A 19,819-nucleotide genomic window follows, 5' to 3' on the forward strand; every position below is an offset into this window, starting at 1 on the left:
CCTAGTTTTTTTCTGGTGATAAAGGCTTCCTAATATGAAGTCGAAATAATTTGACTTTTTTTAGTGTTTGATTTAAAGAAGAACCTATAATTTTGTCCTATGTGTTTACTGCCAAATCTATTTTTCTTTTTCTTTCCTCTTTTACTTTTTTTCTTTTCTTTCTGTTTTTCCTTTTCCTTCTTTTCCTTTCTTAGTTTTTCTGGTGATAAAGGCTTCCGAATATGAAGTCGAAATAATTTGAGTTTTAGTAGTATTTGATTTAAAAAAGAAACTCTCAGCGATGACTGTCTTAATAAAAATGTTATTCTTTATTTTATTTTTGGTATTTCGGTGTTATAACGACCACACTCAAGTTCTTGATCTGAGTAAAACCAGTCTCTCTGTCTGCATTCGGAGATAATTAGCATAGTCTCAGTGAAATAAACTACTATAAAGACATATTTTAATTAAATGTTTAACATATAGAGATGGTTAGGTAAGGTATTTAACATAATGCGTTCTGGGCGGCTTGCTTTCCCTAGTTTTCTGTTGTTATTTTCATAACTTTGATAATAAAGTATTATATTTTCATCATATTTGGTATATTTCATTAGGATTAACCTAATTTTACTTCTTTGGTGTGGTCGCTATGTGAGTAGGCTACCCTCTTTTTATTCCATTTTAATTCAAATGGAATCAAATTGTTTCATTGCTGAAATTTTTTTGCCAGATGACATCGGTAAAAAGTTTTTTTTTATTCCAATATGGATACATATCCTGATGTGGCTGCATTCTTTACTTTAAAAAGATGCTGTCTCAGCAGAAGGTCAATACCATTTTAAGCAGTTTTTTGCTTTTAACAAAACTTTCACTATCAACGGTATTATATGCGCCTATATGTTTGTCCTTTAACCTCACACGAAGATATATTTCTATAGCATACTAACTGATCTTGAGTTCAACCAGATATGCTCTTAAGCAAAAATGGACGTTACTCCATTATACGTCACATTCGGATCATTTTTTTGCTTTTCATATTTCTCTTCAAGGCTGTATCCAGGCGGAGGAGGTACTGGATTTCACCCCCTTTGAAATTTTTACCCGACTCGTCAAAAAGTAACAAAATGCATGAAAATTTTTTTTATGCGTTTTGTAAAATTTTGTTTGTAAACCCTCCCCCTCCCAAACAAAAATCTACGATACAGCCTCGCTAGTCGTAATCGAAAATTTTACTTGTTATTTCATTTTTCGGTACTGGTGCGCTATTTGGTCACTTTTATATATTTTACAAGGAAACCAGTCAAGAAAAACCAGCCAGACGGGTTAATTGCAAGAGACCGCTATAGAGAAATGCAATGCAAAGCGTAGTTTTCATTGCGTTTACGATATTTAAACTGTTGTTTTTTGGGGTTTAGGGGGGAAGTACTTAGGTTATGTTAGGTTACGTATTTAATATAGGGAATGCTTTACCCCCCACCCCACTAATGTGCAAATATATAGCCCAAATTTGTTTCGAAACTATTATATATTCATCCTATTTTATTTTATTTCATTTGCATTAACCAAACTTGACTTTTTAGAAGTGACCATATAATGCACCAGTACTCATTTTTCTTCCATATTAATTTAAGATCGAATCAAAATATTTTATTGATTAAATTTTTGCAATTTTATTGATTAAATTTAGATTCATCACTATTCTGTCTCTTTTTGGGGAAATTTATTCTTCATTTTCTTTGTTTTTACATATCGTATATATAGTATTATGTAGTGGTAGTAGTTCAGTGATGGGCCCATAAAAAACTTTTATGAAAAAAGGATATAAGAGTAGTAATAATCATTAATTATTGCATTATTAATCAAAAATGATAAATTTAGTAGCTGCAACCTAGTAACGAGCCAACTACATCCCATCGGAGCCGAAAACTGAAAAATGTTTTCAAAAAACTGCTAGTGACAAATATTTTCCTTGTAATGCTGTTTTTATAAAATTAGTTTTTTTCAGATTCAGCTCAACCGTAACTTATAATTACAGGAAGAAATTTTGAGAATCTCGATAAAGAGCCTAAAATCTCTAAAAACCAGTGATAAACTTAATAAAAAAGTTTATTTATAAGAAACTATCAAATATTTATAAACGACTTCTATTAAAGAATACATGGGTGTTTTGCTATTTACTCAACCTCAATAGACCTTTGGGAACATGAAATGTATTCTTAGATCTCCGAGAAATCTTTCTTATTTTATACAGTATTTTCAGTAAAAACATAAATCTTTTTTTTTTTTTTTTTATTTTTTTTTTTTGCGTTAGATAGATTGTGCATTTTTGTGCGCCAAGATATTATTGTTATTCTATATACTAGCCAAAAAGTATTTGAAAATAATCGTATTGTTTATAATTCATTTTTATGAGAGCCCGTCAAACACAATAGTTAAAAGACAGAAAAGGCAAAGAAGAAATAACAAAAAGAACAAAAATAAAAACAACGTATGAAAATATAAAGTACTACACAATACTATATACGTAACATGCAAAAAATTAACAATAGCGTATATATATATATATATATATATATATATATATATATATATATATATATATATATATATATATATATATATATATTATATATATATATATATATATATATATATATATATATATATATATATATATATATATATATATATATATATATATATATATATATATATATATATATATATATATATATATATATATATATATATATATATATATATATATATATATATATATATATATATATATATATATATATATATATATATATATATATATATATATATATATATATATATATATATATATATATATATATATATATATATATATATATATATATATATATATATATATATATATATTTACGTTCTAATTTCATTTGCTTCCTTCTGACAAAACCAACTGAAACTGAAATTAATTGAACAGGCTGTTCTGCCATGTGTTCTGCCATGTGGAACAGGCTGTTCCACCAGCTATTCCACCCATTATTCTGCCAATATTCTATTAATTTTTCCAGCAATAGGCAATGTCTATATCTTCTATGCGTGGGTCAATTTTACGACTATAGTAAAAAAATAACAAAACAGTTTGATTTTAAAGTTAAACTGCTGAAAAAAAAAATATAATTAAAAGTCTGGATCTGTTGTACCACAGATAAAACCATAGAAGTATCAGGACAGTGAAGTGAAATCCAATTGTTTGATTTGGTTAAACAAAAACATCCACGCCCATATATGTCTGAGAAAGCTAAGAAATATTTGGACTTAAATTTTTAATGAAAATGACCTCCATATTGGGTTTAAGTGGGTTTAAGTGGTATATAAGTGGTGTATACTACTACTATTACTGCTAATAACTCACTCCAGCACCAATCCGCCTGAGCCAACACAACTGCACAATCCTCCTCCACCCCAGGCTACTTACCAGAGCCATCGCCATGTCCACATTGAAAAAGTGGAATTCGTATTTTCCACCAGGGGTGGAGACGAGCTCACAGACGGGGTGGAGTCCTTTTCAACGCAGTAGCAAGAATCCTAAAATTCAGAGAAAACAGTTGAAATACAATAGAGATATTCACAGAGTGGGTGCAAAAGGAGATCCTCTGTTGTGCATAACTGCAGCTTTTGGTGATGTCAGTTCAATTAAAACAAAGAAATATGGGTGAAAAAATTAGCCGAAAATAGACTAAAAAACATGGAGCAAAATAGTTTGAGGAGGTGTAGCTTTCATTTAGTTATGTAGTTGTCTTTGGAAATTAGTAGATTGTTAGTGGTTGAATTTTTACGGATGAAGTGTTGTCAAATTTTACTAATTGGTTTTAATTATTTCCTTTCTCAGTTCAACGTGGCAACACTGATTAAAACGTGATGCTATTCTAAGAAACACATTAATTCGAAAGAACCAGAAGTAAAATTTCAGAAAAATACGAATATCTAGCATAAACAGAGCAATGATGGGTCCAACGCTATTTTTATTTTGATTGTGATGTCCTTGGTACTTCACTAGGCGCATTAAATAAAACTTAGAGTTAAGCTGATGAAACAAAAGTGTCAACAAAAGCTTTGAGTTTGCACCACAGCAGAATATACTAAACTCTAAATAGGTTTATTAGTTAGAACATTGACAGTCAGGTTCCATCACAGCAGATTTTTAGGCAGACCATTCCCTTTAGCATCAATTTTACAAGATTGTCATCATTTAAAGGAGACATAACCGGGATGTCATTGCTAATGTGGCAACTTACACCACAGAAATCCCAGCAAAAAATACTAATGTGGCCCTTGTATTTTGGTGTTTTTGTTAAGACTATTAAAATTCTGCTTTTTGAAATGATTTGCAATGGAAGATTTTATAACTTATTATGCTATTTAAAAGAGAGATATATTTGATATACGAAAGAAATGGCAACATCGGTTCAACGGCCACCCTGATAAGTAAAAAACTTAACCTAAGAGGAGGCAAAGTACGTTAAAATAGTACAAACAAGACATGGATGAAGGATAAAAAAGACGAAAGGTTGCCAAAGATAGAGGATAAAAAATGACAGATTGCCAAAGATCATCCTTTTCAGCCAGTCATCTAGAGCCAAACGAAAAAACGGTCATCCTGAATGGTATATGGGAGGAGGTCGTAAGGAAGGATTTAAGTCGAAATGGGAACTTCATTCTCTTCATTCCTGATCTCTTCATTCAAGATCATCTTAATAGGATGCAGATTATAAGATACTTTAAAGGCAACCGGAGTCAAAAACTCGAAGTACTTCACCATTGTTGAATTTCATGACCCAAGTTTTCGTTCTGTATAATAGTACTGATCCGACCATAAATTGAAGTATTTGTGCAGACTTAAATTTGGCAGCATTTTTGGCAGTTTTTACATCTACGCTTTCTTCAAATGGGTGGTTTATTGGGAAACAACAAATATAACTAATTGTAATTTAAAAAAAATGGAAAATCGTTAGTTTCAACCAAAACAGTGAAAATTATTCTTGTCAAACCATAGAGTGAAAACGGGAGGCCAGATCAAGTGATGGCAAAAGGTTGTGGAGAAGTACGTCGAACCACTAGGCGGTATTCAAAAATATGGCTGCAAGTGGGACAGCTCGTGGCTTCAATTCATTCGAACGCAGATAGAGGACAGATCATTTTGGCAGAACCTGTTCCAGCAGCTTCTTGGGGCTGAGTTAGGGCTGTGCCTCGTCTTAACTAAGTAAGTAATAGAGGGAACCCCCCTTCATTCTGTCTACCACTCCCCTGCTTTGAAGTCTTTCTAAGTTTAACCAGTTTTAGCAGCGTATAATAGTCATATATTCTTTTGTTTATTATATTTTATTTTTACCAGTTTAATTTTTTTTTTCATAGACCTGGTATATTAAAACAAAATCAGAAAAAAATGTCATTATCTTATTATATTTCGTATTTACTAGTTAAGATTTTTTCTTTTTTAGACCAGGTGCTAAACTGAAAGAATTATTACACCGTCGCAAGCGCCGTGATGTAGACGAATTTGATTTAAGTACTGATGGACTGTTTGATGGTGTATTCTCAGACATGGAAGTAATATACGGTGATATTGCCAATCTGACCGAAGTTTTGCCTTATGACTTCGAAACAGCAGATTCGACACAAGTGCAAATCGATAATGATCCCTTCGACTTTGATCTTGACGAGATCGATTTCACGGGAGTTTTTGAAGTTAAAAACTCGGAAAATAATTCGAGCTCTTTGTTAGGTGATCGCACTGAAGAGCTTTTGGATTTATTAGCCATGCCAGATGAATGTTTAACACGAAGTATTTTAGAAATTTGGAATGAAAATGTGGATTTTAGTGATTTAAGTGAAAGACAAATTCTGATGATGGTTGACCAAAAAGTAAATGAAAGGTAAGATAGTTGTTATCCATTACTTTGTTCAGAAACACAGGGGAATTATCAGAGCCACAGGGTAAAAAAAACGATAATTGGAATACCACTCTATAGTTGATCGAATTAAGGTGCTTTTTCAGGTGAATTTTTAGGTGTTAGCTGGGGGAAATTTCGCACATAGGGGGGGGGCAGAGGGGGGGGGTTCTGGTATGACTTGAAAAAAAAAATCAGAAATAAAATAAAAAACTGGTCTAGTATCTGAAGTATCCGAAGGAGAATTTTTTAGGCGGAACCGTCCGCAAGAGATTTTCTAGGAGGAATGCAATGACGATGGTTTTATCAAGGGGTATTTTCCCTCCGGGATATTAAATCCTCCGGAAGTGAGGATTTTACGCGAGAGAAACATTCCATAGAGGAATTTTTGTGGGGGAGGCAAATTTTGCATGCGGAGGGAGGCGGATTTCTCGACAATAAATTAAAACGATCATAAAATGAAACAAAATAGCAATATTTTTCAACTGAAAGTAAGGAGCAACGTTAAAACTCAAAACGAACGGAAATTGATCAGTATATGGAACTTTTCAGAGGAACTTTTTTTTGGGGGGGAGGCAAATTTTCCATGTAGAGGGAGACGGATTTCCCGACATTAAATGAAAAACGATCATAAATTAAACAAAAAAAGCAAGATTTCTCCACTGAAAGTAAAGCGCAACGTTAAAACTCAATACGAACGGAAATTGTTCCGTATACGGATGGGGCTGCCTCCTCAATACCCTGCCCTTTACGCTAAAGTTTGACCTTTTGTCCCAATTCCTTAAGAACGACAAGAACGACTCCTGAAACACAAGAGCTGTTTCATTAGAATCGGACTTTTTTTTATAAGTACTGAAAAACTTTAGTGTGAAGAGCAGGGTATTGAGGAGGGGTAGCCCCTTTTGTGTATGGAATAATTTCTGTTCTTTTTAAGTTTTAGCGTTGCTCCTTACATTTATAAACTTCGTACTAATCGCAAATTCAATTGATAATAGGTAAAGGGTTCTTTTAGTGTGATGTTTGGGTAAAGTTCAAAATGTCCCAACACCATTTTTGATAAAAATTTATAATATTTGAATAACTACTTATTTAATTATTTAGCCAAAAACCTGAAAGTACTTTCTAGTAAAAAACTTACATTTATAGTTGAGCCCCCCCCCCCCAAAAAAAAGAATTATCGAATACCCTCTGACATGAAATCCTTGGTACGCTTCTGAATTAACCCCTTTTATCTACAGAACGCATTTTTGGTTAATCTCAAGGTTTGAAAGTACAAAGGAGAGAGAAAAGTTGTTATCTATTAGTTATTGCAGTTGCTAAGTTGATACAGTTGGAAAAGCTGTTACAGGGAAAGTTGCTATCTGTTGATTTGTTCAGAAACACAGGGGGAAGTGTCAGAGCACAGGGGTGAAAGAATGATCATTGAAATTTAGTCAACAAGTGATTGAACTCAAAATATCCGTCCAGGAACCAAATTCTGTAACATCAAAATGTGGATACTAAGGGTTTACTTTTCCTTAAATAATTTTAAATTAATGAACTAAATAAATAAATTATATATATATTATATAATACAACTAAATATGATATTAATATATTTTAAATAAATACAAATATTTTTATATCATATAAATAAACAAATTAAAATTTATTTTAATTGTTGAAATTTTTCCTCGCTTGGTTATCCTACTAAGTGAAGATATTTTTAAGTAGGTTTGAATACTTTTCATCGAAAGGTAAGACACCTTAGAACTACCTGAATGAAAGGTGAATTACTCATTTTATTCTTGCTCAGAACGATCAACTGTGAAAAGCAAAAAAAAAAAATATGATTTTTTCTGGTTAAAAGATGAGTCTTTGTGAAGAAGTTTGTTAAATATGATCGTTTCATTTTACAGTTACCCATCTTTTACGTTATATTTCATAAGAACATATTTAATGTTATGTTCAAATATTGAATTTCCCAAGAAGTTCAACCCGTTGCTCTTAAGCCGTTTCCACACGTTATCACTACAGAATTTGTTTATGATTAAACAAAAAAAAAACAACAAGTATTTTCAACTGAAAGTAAAGAGTAACATTAAAACTTAAAACGGACAAAAATTATTCCGTATATAAGAGGGGCTACCCCTTCCTCAACCCTCAAATTTATGCTAAGGTCTTATAGTTCTTTAAAAAGGCACCCCATTCAAATTCAGCGGCACTTGTGTTTGAGCAGTCTTTCTTAAAGAATTGTGACAACAAGTGAGACTTCCTTGACTTGAAAAAGAGTGGATGTTTTTGAATCATTTTCTCAGGTTCGTAGCTTTTGATGGGTATTATTAAAATTAACGAATATTATATATTTGGAATCAGCATGAAAAGCCCATTCTTTTGATGTGTCTATTGTTATCAAAATTCTGTTTTTTAGAGTTTCTGTCACTATTGGTCCGAGTCGCTCTTTACTTACAATTCGTGGTAACATTACCACGTGGTTCATTGCCACTAACCGTTGGTCAAGACCACAATAAACGATACAGCACCAAACATCTAACGATATAGATCAAACATGATACAGATCACATGAAATGCACAGATCGATACAGATGATACAGATACAGATGAAATGCACTGAACGATACAGATCAAACATGATACAGATCACATTAAATGCACAGATCGATACAGATGATACAGATACAGATGAAATGCACTGAACGATATAGATCAAACATGATACAGATCACATTAAATGCACAGATCGATACAGATGATACAGATACAGATGAAATGCACTGAACGATACAGATCAAACATGATATAGATCACATGAAATGCACAGATCGATACAGATGAAATGCACTGAACGATATAGATCAAACATGATACAGATCACATGAAATGCACAGATCGATACAGATGATACAGATACAGATGAAATGCACTGAACGATACAGATCAAACATGATACAGATCACATGAAATGCACAGATCGATACAGATGATACAGATACAGATGAAATGCACTGAACGATACAGATCAAACATGAAATGCAAATAAAACTCAGATGTTTTTTTTCTGATTCTAAGATGACTGTTTTCTTGATAACCCATTTTTTGGTTAAATTTTTCCATCTTTTCCATTAATTTACGTAAAAAATGTTTAGTATCATGCCCAAGCATTAAGGAAGGTTCAATCCTTTACTTTAAGCCTTATCTAAAAATTTTCAGTTTAGCCTTAGCTTTTGACAAAAATAGAGTATAAGATACGAAACACGATCAATTGCGAAGTGATAAAAGCCAGGAGCTTTTATTTCTAAGATAGCCTTTTTTTTTTACAGAAACGTGCCAAGTTCAGACACTCCTTTGCACAATTTTCTATCTTTTCATATAAAATTTCAAAGTCGTATAATCGTTTACTGATTCTTCATAAATGATATGATATTAAGTAATAAATGAATAAAATAAAACACTAACTTCCTTAAACAGTAATAAAATTCGTGTATTTTTTTTTCTGTCATCGAACAAAGTGTCATTTTATTCGGGTGTAATTAGTTATATATATATATATATAAATATATATATATATATATATATATATATATATATATATATATATATATATATATATATATATATATATATATATATATATATATATATATATATAACGGTATATCAAACAGTTCGTGGTAACGAACTGTAAGTAAGGAGCGACTCGGCTCAATAGTAACCAAAATTCTATAAACCGGAAGTTTAATGTCAATAGATACATGAAAAAAAAATCAGCTTATCATGCTGATTCCAAATATATAAGATTCATCAAGTTTAGTGTTACCCATCAAAAGTTGAGAGCCAGAAAAAATCTGCCTGATTTTTGAAATAGGGGAGGGGGGAACACCCATTAAAATTAAATAAATAAATTTTAATGAACACACATTAAATAAATCTTAATGAAAATCACACCATCAGATTCAGCGTGCCAGAGAACCTTACTGTAGAAGTTTCAAGCTGCTATTTGCAAAAATGTGAAATTTTGTCTTTTTTGTCAGAAGACAGATCATGGATGCGTGTTTATTTATTTATTTAATTTTTTCCAGGGGTGATTTTATGGAAATAATGGTCCTAGAAGATCGGGAAAGAGTATATTCAAACGGAAATTAAAAGTTCTAGTGCCCTTTTTTAAATCACCAAAAAGTTTGGAGGGCAACTGGGCCCCCTCCCACACCCATTTTTTTGTCAAAATTATCTTATCAAAATGTGGGATAGCCATTTTGTTCAGTATAGTTGAAAGATCAAATAATTGTCTGTTTAGGTGTACAATGACCCCACACAGTCCGTGGGGAGAGGCCTGTAAGTTATAAAATTTGCCCATTGTTTACGTATAGTATTTGTTATTGGGAAGTATATAGACATTTCTTTTAAGGGCGGGGGTTGTGCTTGGGGTGGATTTCTATAGGGAGTATCTTCCTTGGGGAGGGAAACTTCTGGGGAATGTATATTCTAGGGGAAATTTTACACTGGGGGTTTTGACAGAATTACTATACGAAACTCTTTTAAATTGTCTTACATTCTTTTTGCCAAATTTTTCATGTGGAAATGTCCCGGGGAATTATCAAGGGGAGGTTTCTGCGTGTTTTTCACTTCCGGGAAATAATTTCCTCGGAAGTGCATTTCTGGAGTGATCGAGAAACCGGTTATAGATTAAAGTTTTATTCAAATAAAAGAATGCTAAGGATAATTTTTCAGGCTGAATCGTCCGCAAGCAATTTTACAGGGGGGGGGTCTCATCAAGGATGGATATGTCTGGAGGGAATTTACGGGTGGTGGGTGAACATTACTTTGGATGAAATTTCCAGGCAGTTTTCCTTGTGGGGGAGGGGTATATTTCATTGAGGTTGAGCCAGATTTACCGGCATTATTTGGAAAAGGAACAGAAATTATTCCATATATAAGGGTTGCCCCTTCCTCAATACGTTGCTCCTTACGCTAAAGTTTGACTGTTCGTCCCAAATTTTTAAGAGCGTCTACTGAAACAAGGGCCGTTTAATTAGAATAGGAAGCCGTTTTAAAAGTTCTAACAGCTTTAGCGCAAAGAGCAAGGTGTTGAGGAGAAATCAACCCTTCATATACGGAATAAATCTGCCAAAATTAATATGCAAATTTGTTTTAATTTTTCATGTACGGTGAGCCAATTCGAACATGCATTAGTTGAAAATAGCCCTTGCCATCCACCTAGCGTGAAGAATGGTTCCTGGAGTTCTAAAACCCACAACATTGCCATATAAAGATCCAATAAATACCAGACCCAACTGCAATAGCTCCTTATAGTCATCTTTGGGGTGGCTCCACGGTAGTTTGGTTCTGAATTCAGGTGTAGCTTTTATAATTACTTCTAGGATTAGCTGCCTTCGTACTAGATTGTCACTGATACCTATGTCGTATTTTCCTTTGTCTATCTTGGGCCACGCCTTGAGAATCTCTTAAAAGTATCTGGATGAGGTCCAGTAGTTGATCCTATTTTTGTGTCGAATAAGTTTTTTAACAGAATTTCCAAGATATGATGACGGCAAGCTAGGTATAACAACTCTCTTCCTAACATTTGCTCCAATATGAAGCATGCTCCTTCGAGTCTTCTCGTGTTGGATGCTCGTCTGTGTCAAAGCACATCGTCTTGACCGTGATGGAAAGATTCCATTTGTGTAACATTTGCTCCAATATGAAACATGCTCCTTCGAGTCTTCTCGTGTTGGATGCTCGTCTGTGTCGAAGCACATCGTCTTGACCGTGTTGGAAAGACTCCATTTGTGTAACATTTGCTCCAATATGAAGCATGATCCTTTGAGTCTTCTAGTGTTGGATGCTCGTCTGTGTCGAAGCACATCGTCTTGACCGCGTTGGAAAGACTCCATTCGTGTAGGCATTCATATAAGGCTATGGCTTGCTCCTCTCCAGAGCTGTTTGCTGTTACAGGAACTCAAAGCAACTGTTCCTTTTCGCCATATGAAATTGCAATAGCTATTCGCTCACATTGTTCATTTTTTAAACACCCAGTAAAAGTTTACCGTCCCAATGGACAACCAGGGGCTCTTTTTCAGGAATATTTGCTTTATCAAAGAAATGCTACCGTATTGTTCTCTGAACATTTGCCTTCTATTGTGTAATGAAGTTTTCGTGACTTTGTACTGAAGAGGGTTAATATTTAGTGCTTCTAGAGTAGCTATTAAAATTATCCTGGCATTTCTGTCGGATAGCTTACGTCGATCTAACAAGATGGACAATTTTGACTATTTCTTGAGATATTAATCGTGATTTTATTGTTTACCAATCTGGAGGAATGGCTCCATAGATAAGCTTTTTGGCCAAAAATTTGGATTTTTTCAAATTTTGAATGACGAGTGGCACGGGTTAATGTCGCTTAATCGAGATCAAATTTCGGCCATCTCAATATCTGGAAAAGGGAACCGTTTTATAGGGTTGAGACAAACAAAATTCGGACATCAATATTTTGCAGTCACCCTAATATATATATATATATATATATATATATATATATATATATATATATATATATATATATATATATATATATATATATATATATATATATATACATAATTTATGTTTACATAATTGGCTCCCTTTTAGTCAAGCCCCTCAGTTAACAAGAGAGAAAAGAAAAACATTTGTCAGAACTACCAACAACTCAATAGACTGTAAAAAGAAAGAAAACGCCTAAAAGCTTGCCTCTTAAAACTTATTCACGCCAAATTGTCTTTTGTTAGTATGTAGTTATGGTCCAATTTCCTTTTCCTCTATTAATTAATGCCCTTGAATGTTTTGAATGTGTACTAAAAATTTGTCAACTTTTTTAACAGTTAGGTTCTGCGAAGTTAATTTTGATTTTTTTTTCTTCTTCTTCTTTTTTTACTCGTTTCTTCTTCTTCTTTTTTCGTTTCTTCTTTTTCGTTTCTTCGTTTCTTCTCGTTTCGTTTCTTCTTCTTCTTTTTTTACTCGTTTAAAATTAAGGATTATGTCCCTTTTTTACTTTGTCTTAGGATAATTCTTAATATAACATAATTCATGTAGATTAATACTTATAACTTTTAATATTTATGTATTCATATTTTTTTTGTGTACTATCTTCTTCTTGATTGTATCTAATATTCACTTAAAACCCGGAATTCAAAACTGCTTTTTGACAAAAAAAAAAAGATCTGTGAAGTGAGGAAGATTTGCCAATAACATCCTGATTCAGGAATGGTATCTGTTATTTCGGCTAATATTATTGGTAAAAATTTACTTCAAGAACACATTTTCAATATTTATTTCAAAATTTTGTGCGAAAAAAAATTAGAATGTCGAAAAACAACCTGAAAACCCTCGAAAATGGTGTCGGATTGAAGTGTAAACTGCACCATTGGAATTAATGGTGCCAACAACTTCTTATGAGAAAATTTAAGTCCTGAGCAACAAGGAAAATCCCTTTTTCGCATGGGGTGTTTTCCATACAGGGATTTTTAAGGGTTGATTTGAAAAGAAATTTCTCTATCTAATGCCTCTTATAAGTAGCAGAAGATGATGTAATAATTCGTGTAAGATAAGTTATAAATTTTAACATCAGTATGTGTATCACAAATTTCTTGCATACAGGGCCGTATCCAGGATTTTTTTCTGAGGGGCGGGGGGGGGGGGTGGTTAAAAAAACATCAAAAACGCATCAAAAATTTGTTCAAATTTACTTTTTTTACTTTTTTATGAGTCAGACAAACATTTTGGGGTGGGGGGGGTGTCAAACCTCCTGGATACGGTCTAGCTTGTATACCATCTTCTTGCTTGCACTTAAATTTTGCTAGGGATTCAAATGATCATTTAAATTCCTTCACTTCTCTTCTTTATCTCACAATTTTTTCTAATTTCTAATTTTCCTTATGTACAGGTTTCGCGGAAATTCTTTATTTGTATCTTTTAAATATATGCCCTTGAATGTTTTGGAAATGTGGTAAAATTGTTTGTGTAGTACTTAACTGTTGCTAGGATTGATCCGGTTTACTCCACCGAGTAGTGAAAATGTTTCTTTTTTAACAAATGTTTTACGGTCATCATGAAAATCAGTGACATGACGCCGACTTTCCCTTTCCTTAAAGTAAAATAAAATGTAGTTTAATAAAAAAATAAAAATTTAATATGATATAATATAATATAATAATATATAATATAATATATAACAAAATATATAATAATAATACATAATATATAATAATATAATATATAATATAATAAAATAAAAATTAAAAAAAAATGTAGTTTGCTCTGTTTTTATTTCATCGATTTTATCGACAACAAGGGCAACAATAATCATAGGCCCACATAACTAAAGCTTAATGAGAATATTTTAACAAACTTTTCGAGAGGGAATTTAACACATTTATAAAATGCATTTTCCCTTAGTGCCTGGTGTTCCCCTCGCTTTGGATTGTGTTTCAGAAATGTTGCCCGAGCAGGCTCTTTGACAGACCGTTTAAATAGAGAGGGGGATGGTGCTAGGTAAATAGAGAAAAGATGAGGATATGTTCTGAAAATGAATTTTTATAACTTACTATGAGCATAGCGACACGACCTCGTCTTTTCCTTTCCTCATAGTAAATATATATATATATATATATATATATATATATATATATATATATATATATATATATATATATATATATATATATATATATATATATATATATATATATATATATATATATATATATATATATATATATATATATATATCCCGGCGCCGCGCCGATGAGGGAAGACCGGCGGCGGCGGGGCCAAAAACAGCGCGCCACGCAGCGCCACCGGTAAGATGTCGGCGGCGCTCCGACGGTAAGATGTCGGTGGCACGCCGCCGGCGCGATCAATGTTGACCGCAAACATTAATTTTTTCAAAAGTCTTTTTCAAATCACACCTTAAATTTACAACAGAATCGACCCTATTCATGAATTCAAAAATTAACAAGTCGCTGGCTGGAAACTGGTCTTCTTCGTTATTCATCAAGAGAAGTAGATATCTAGTAGAAACGAAATGACTATGGCGTTTCAGAACCCTAGCATAATAGTTGAAGTATCTATTAGCTATGTATTCTTAACATAAATAATTATCAAAATTAGTAGTGTTTTTTCATCGAGCGTTACTGCATACAAAACTTCAAATACCGTATCACAAAATTCGTCAGTTATCTGGGTAAAAACTTCGAATATAACTTTGAACTTAGAAGCTTAATTTTTTCATAATGCTCTTTGCCTATATCTATTTTGTCACCTTTAAAACAGTTGAAATGGGTTACTTCGATATTGATAGTTTTTTTTTTTTTTTGCTCTTTTGGATTCCTAAAAAGCCTTTTTGTATTAAAAACTGGTTTTTAATAACAACTTTAAAAAAAATGCATTTTAAAGTTTCTTATTTGGCTTCTTTATAGAATATATGTCATGTAGGCTAAAGCTGGACTGCTGCTTTTTTATTGCTTTTGGCTGCACTTTTGGATATTATTAATTTTTTCTTTTGGGGATTCATTCCAAATTATAAACTGATAAATACCTAATATCAATCAAATTATAAATTGCATCTAAAAGGAGGTAAACATATCAAATTGAAAAATACATGATGAACACTTCACATGAGAACACTTCAATTACAATGAAACAAAAAATACTTAATGGTTTATTCGGTATGAAGAAAAATGAAGTGCCAGCTATTTTCTTAGGTAAAAAAATAAAAAGCTCATCCGTTTTAAATGTAATTCAATGAAATAGTATGCAGACTGAAGTAGCTCCAGGAAGATGTTGAGATTTTCATCCTAGTCAGTCACTTTTAATCCACGCAAAATGTTAGGTGATTTAGTAACACTAATTGAGTTTAAGCTTTTGTTTCCAAATACTCACAAAAATAATCAAATTTATAAGAAATCAGAACAATAAGACGCATGTGGTCTAAATAGTGAAAAAGCCCTCATAGATTACCATCCAGGCTAAACGTTTCTGTCATATTTATGTCAATGGAAACATTCTAATAGTTTCTTTTTAAAATACCTTTCAAGCGTAGTTAGGGGTATTTAGATTTTTTTGCTTTTCTTCCAAGCTTTGTAAAAAGTGTTATAATATTCCAAATGTTATATTTGTTATATTTGTGCATATTTTTGGTAATCATTTGAGGGGGATCGAATTTTTTAAACCACTGTAGATACGTAAGAACGTTGCAACATCTAGTACCCTGAGGTCATAAGACTGTCAAAGACTCCTCCTTGAACCTCCCAAATTGAAAGCTTTTATTATGACCTGGCCTTTTAATGTAACTTGGACACTGGACCAAGGGCGCCATTGTCGAGCGCAATGTTAGGTGAGGATGTTGATATTGCTTTCGTCGCACCAATTCGTTTTAGTGTGAATCTGCCTGGTACTTATGAATGTTTTCAAAGTAAACCGGTTTCATCAATAAGAAGAAAAAAGGGTTGGACGCATATGTCCCTTTCCCTTTGGACAATAAAACCATGCATGTGCTTTATCTAGTATAACTTTTCAACTTTTTGGCATCCCTGCTTTCAATAAAAAAAAATCAAGGTACTATCACTTAAATATAATAACTCCCTATTCCCCCCCCTCTGAATACCATCTTGATAGGATACCGCCTCTGCTTTAAATAAAAAAAAAATTATTAACTTATTGGCACCCCTGCTTTCAAAAAAAAAATCGAGGTTATTATCATTTAAATATGATCGCTCACTACCCCCCCCCCTCTGGATACCACCTTGATAGGATGCCGTCTCTGCTTTAAGTTAAGAAAAAAATCAACTTTTTGGGATCCCTGCTTTCAATAAAAAAAAAATTCGAGATATTATCATTTAAATGTAATACCTCCCTACCCCCCTCCTCTGGATACCACCTTGATAGGATACCGTCTCAACTTTCATTAGAAAATTAATTTACTTAATAATTAACTAGGTCACTATATGGTTCAAATAAACAAGCAAAATAACGTTAAACAGCTTAGTGTTCCTTGAAAAAAAAATTGAGGGAATGAGTATAGGGGTACAAAGACAACAACAAAAAGGTCGAAATTATTCAGATATATCTCAAATTATTGGTAAACTGAGTAATAGATTCGCCGTGTTATTCAATAAGATCCAAAGAATCTAATTAAAAGGGAGCACACACAAAAGCCAAATTATGCCAGTAGCCTATGAGAAATCGCAAAATACCCAAGACAGTGAACAAGTCCTAATGGGGGGCCCTGGGTCTATCAAAATATTTCAATGGTTTCCCAGGGAATTTGATATAGCTAAATCTATAGCTAAATTTTATTTTAGCTTAGTCTATAGCTAAATTTTGTCTCAATAGCTGTCGAAACAATCTTTCGGCTGTCAATTTCAAAATCGAACTGAAGGCTGAAAAGTATAGTGGTGAATGCGTTCGATAATTCTGTTCAACCTGTAAAATAAATTCTTGAGTTCGAATGATGCAAGGTAAAGTGAATGTGAATTTGCATTCAAGGTTATTTTAAGTCCTTTTACAAGAACGATACTTTTTTTTGTCAAAATTTGATAAACTGTGTACATTGCACTATTTGCAGTTGCATATTGCATCCGTCTGGTTTTATGCAAAGTAACAAAAGAGGCGAAAACTAATGAACAAGACAGAATTGAAGAATTATGGTATGCAAAGTAATATATGGCAGGGAAAGTCACTGGTGATAAATCGCTAGGGGTGGCACCGTGATTGCGTGATTTTCGGGGATTTGGGGAACCAATTTTTTTCCGGGGAAATACCCAAAAATTCGGGGATAGTGCAAGCCCTGCTAGATTTCTAATCAGAAAAATCGAAATACTAAGCCACACGAGAAGGAAAAGCTCCGACTTTGCGGTTGACGCAATAAAGAATTGCCGCAAAATTAAATTAAAGTCGACCGAACGCCGCCGCATCTGCCGGCGGCGTGCCTGCGGCGCGCCGGCGGCGTTACGACACTTCGGCGGCGACCGGGCCTCTCGTCGGCGGCGTTCGGTCGATCCGCCGGCGCGGCGCGGGGGTCTATATATATATATATATATATATATATATATATATATATATATATATATATATATATATATATATATATATATATATATACCTTATATATATATACATGTCGGTTCCTTCTTTCTGGTGGCTGGGTATCAAACAATGTCAGTAAACACTAAAATCTATCCAAAAGCTCGTCCTGGCTTATTGCAAGAAGAAAATTCAGCTGTCATTCTAAAAGTGCTGCAAATCGAGGTAAATGCAAATGAAAACTTCTTGCTAAACTAAATTTAATTTTTACAGATCACTCAGTTTTATTTTTATTTGGAAGTTGTCCTATTTTTCCCGAATGAAACATCAGATAAGTTCATTCATAATGTGTCCAGTTCTTACAATGTGTGTTGTATTTGCCCTCATAACATAGGCATCAGAATATCACGTCTGTTTAAGGTCTCCTGAATATTGGGTCAAGGCTTACGGAACTTGCCGTCAAACTACCCCAGTCTACATATAAGTATCTGTCAGCCCACAATGGTCTTACCCGTTTGCACTTTACTGAAAAAATACAAATGAATGTGCATTGTCAGTTTAATATACATATGCTGATATTTAGTTATCAAAATGTTAAAATTGTTTGATTTATTAAAGTTATAAAAGTAAAAACATTTATATTTTTTTCAGTAAAGTGCAAATTTTGTCCTAGCCTTGGGAAGGCATAGGGGTTTTGCGCCCAACTTATGTTAATTTCTGCTCGTTTTGAGTTTGACTCGGTTATTTATTTTAAATTCTGTTCGTTTTGGGTTTCATTTATTTATCGATGCTGATTTGTGGTAGTTTCGAGCTTGGTAGATTATTTGATTTTATTTTTGCTCATGTTTTGTTTAATGGAGTACTTTACTTTTCTTTGAAAAAATTATTTTGCTGAAAAAGTTTTTTTAAATTAATTTCTGCTCGTTTTATATTGACATAGACTTTTCAGGGAAAAAGAAAATAACACTTTAAATATTTTGGTTTTTTAAGACTTTATAGTTTGGCCTGCTATTTTAATGCTGGAGAAAAATTTTCAGCAATTTTTAACAACATACACTATTTTAAAAATCTGGACACAAATAGTAGGCCTACTGTTTAATTTTGTTTCATACCTCCTCTAGTTGACCTGAAATGGAAAACTTGATACCATTCGCAAAAAAATATGTTTGCTTTCTTTGATAGCTTTGATACACTTACGCTATTTGGATTTTGTTAAATTCTTAAGAGCAGAAGTAGCCCCAAAAGTTTGAAACTAGTATCCTCGGTCATTCTAGGGGTACTGCTGAGATGTCTTATTGGCAATTAGTATTATCACAGTGCATTTTGGTATAATCGTGGGGCAACACTTAGTTTTGAAACATAATGGGCAAATGGGAGTGTGGGAGTAGAAGGGGGATTAGTTGCCCTCCAACCACTTTCGACAATTAAAAACGGGAGCAGCCCTTCCTATTTTCAACCGAGAGAGCTCCTTTCGAAGTTACCACAACAACTGCTTTGATACAAAGTACCCTGGTCTAAACAACAACAACAACAAAAAATGTCCCTAATGAATTTTTATTATTAAAAAGGGCACTAGCCCTTTGAATTTCAAATCGAATGGACCCTTTTCTGAAGCTTCTACGACAACGTCTTCTATAAAAATCTTATATCCCCCAGGGCATAACTTAAAACCCTTGCTTTGAGGGCTGTGGTGGAGTATCCTCCTCAAAAAAATATTTTCTATCTTTAAATCAACTACGCTGAACGAAATGGCTATCTCAAAATTTTGATTGGATGTTTTTTGGGGAATGATGGGCGTGGGAGGGGGGCTAGTTACCCTCCAATTACTTTTGACGATTAAA

At 33.1% G+C, this 19,819-nt stretch overlaps 1 protein-coding gene across 1 annotated transcript in view; it reads left to right on the top strand.

Annotated features, from left to right (window-relative positions):
* The window catches only part of LOC148942584 (NPC intracellular cholesterol transporter 1-like), a 207,138-nt gene that overhangs the window by 63,909 nt on the left and 123,410 nt on the right, over positions 1-19,819 (top strand). Inside the window, exon 4 of the mRNA XM_089102048.1 lies at positions 5,472-5,906. Within this exon, the coding sequence (XP_088958174.1) occupies positions 5,472-5,906 (435 nt within the window). The remainder of the gene's footprint in view (positions 1-5,471; positions 5,907-19,819) is intronic.

Source organism: Artemia sp. Qi Xiang Cuo, chromosome 16 (genome assembly GCF_049724085.1).
Source record: "Artemia sp. Qi Xiang Cuo chromosome 16, ASM4972408v1, whole genome shotgun sequence".
Lineage (NCBI taxonomy): Eukaryota > Metazoa > Arthropoda > Branchiopoda > Anostraca > Artemiidae > Artemia > Artemia sp. Qi Xiang Cuo.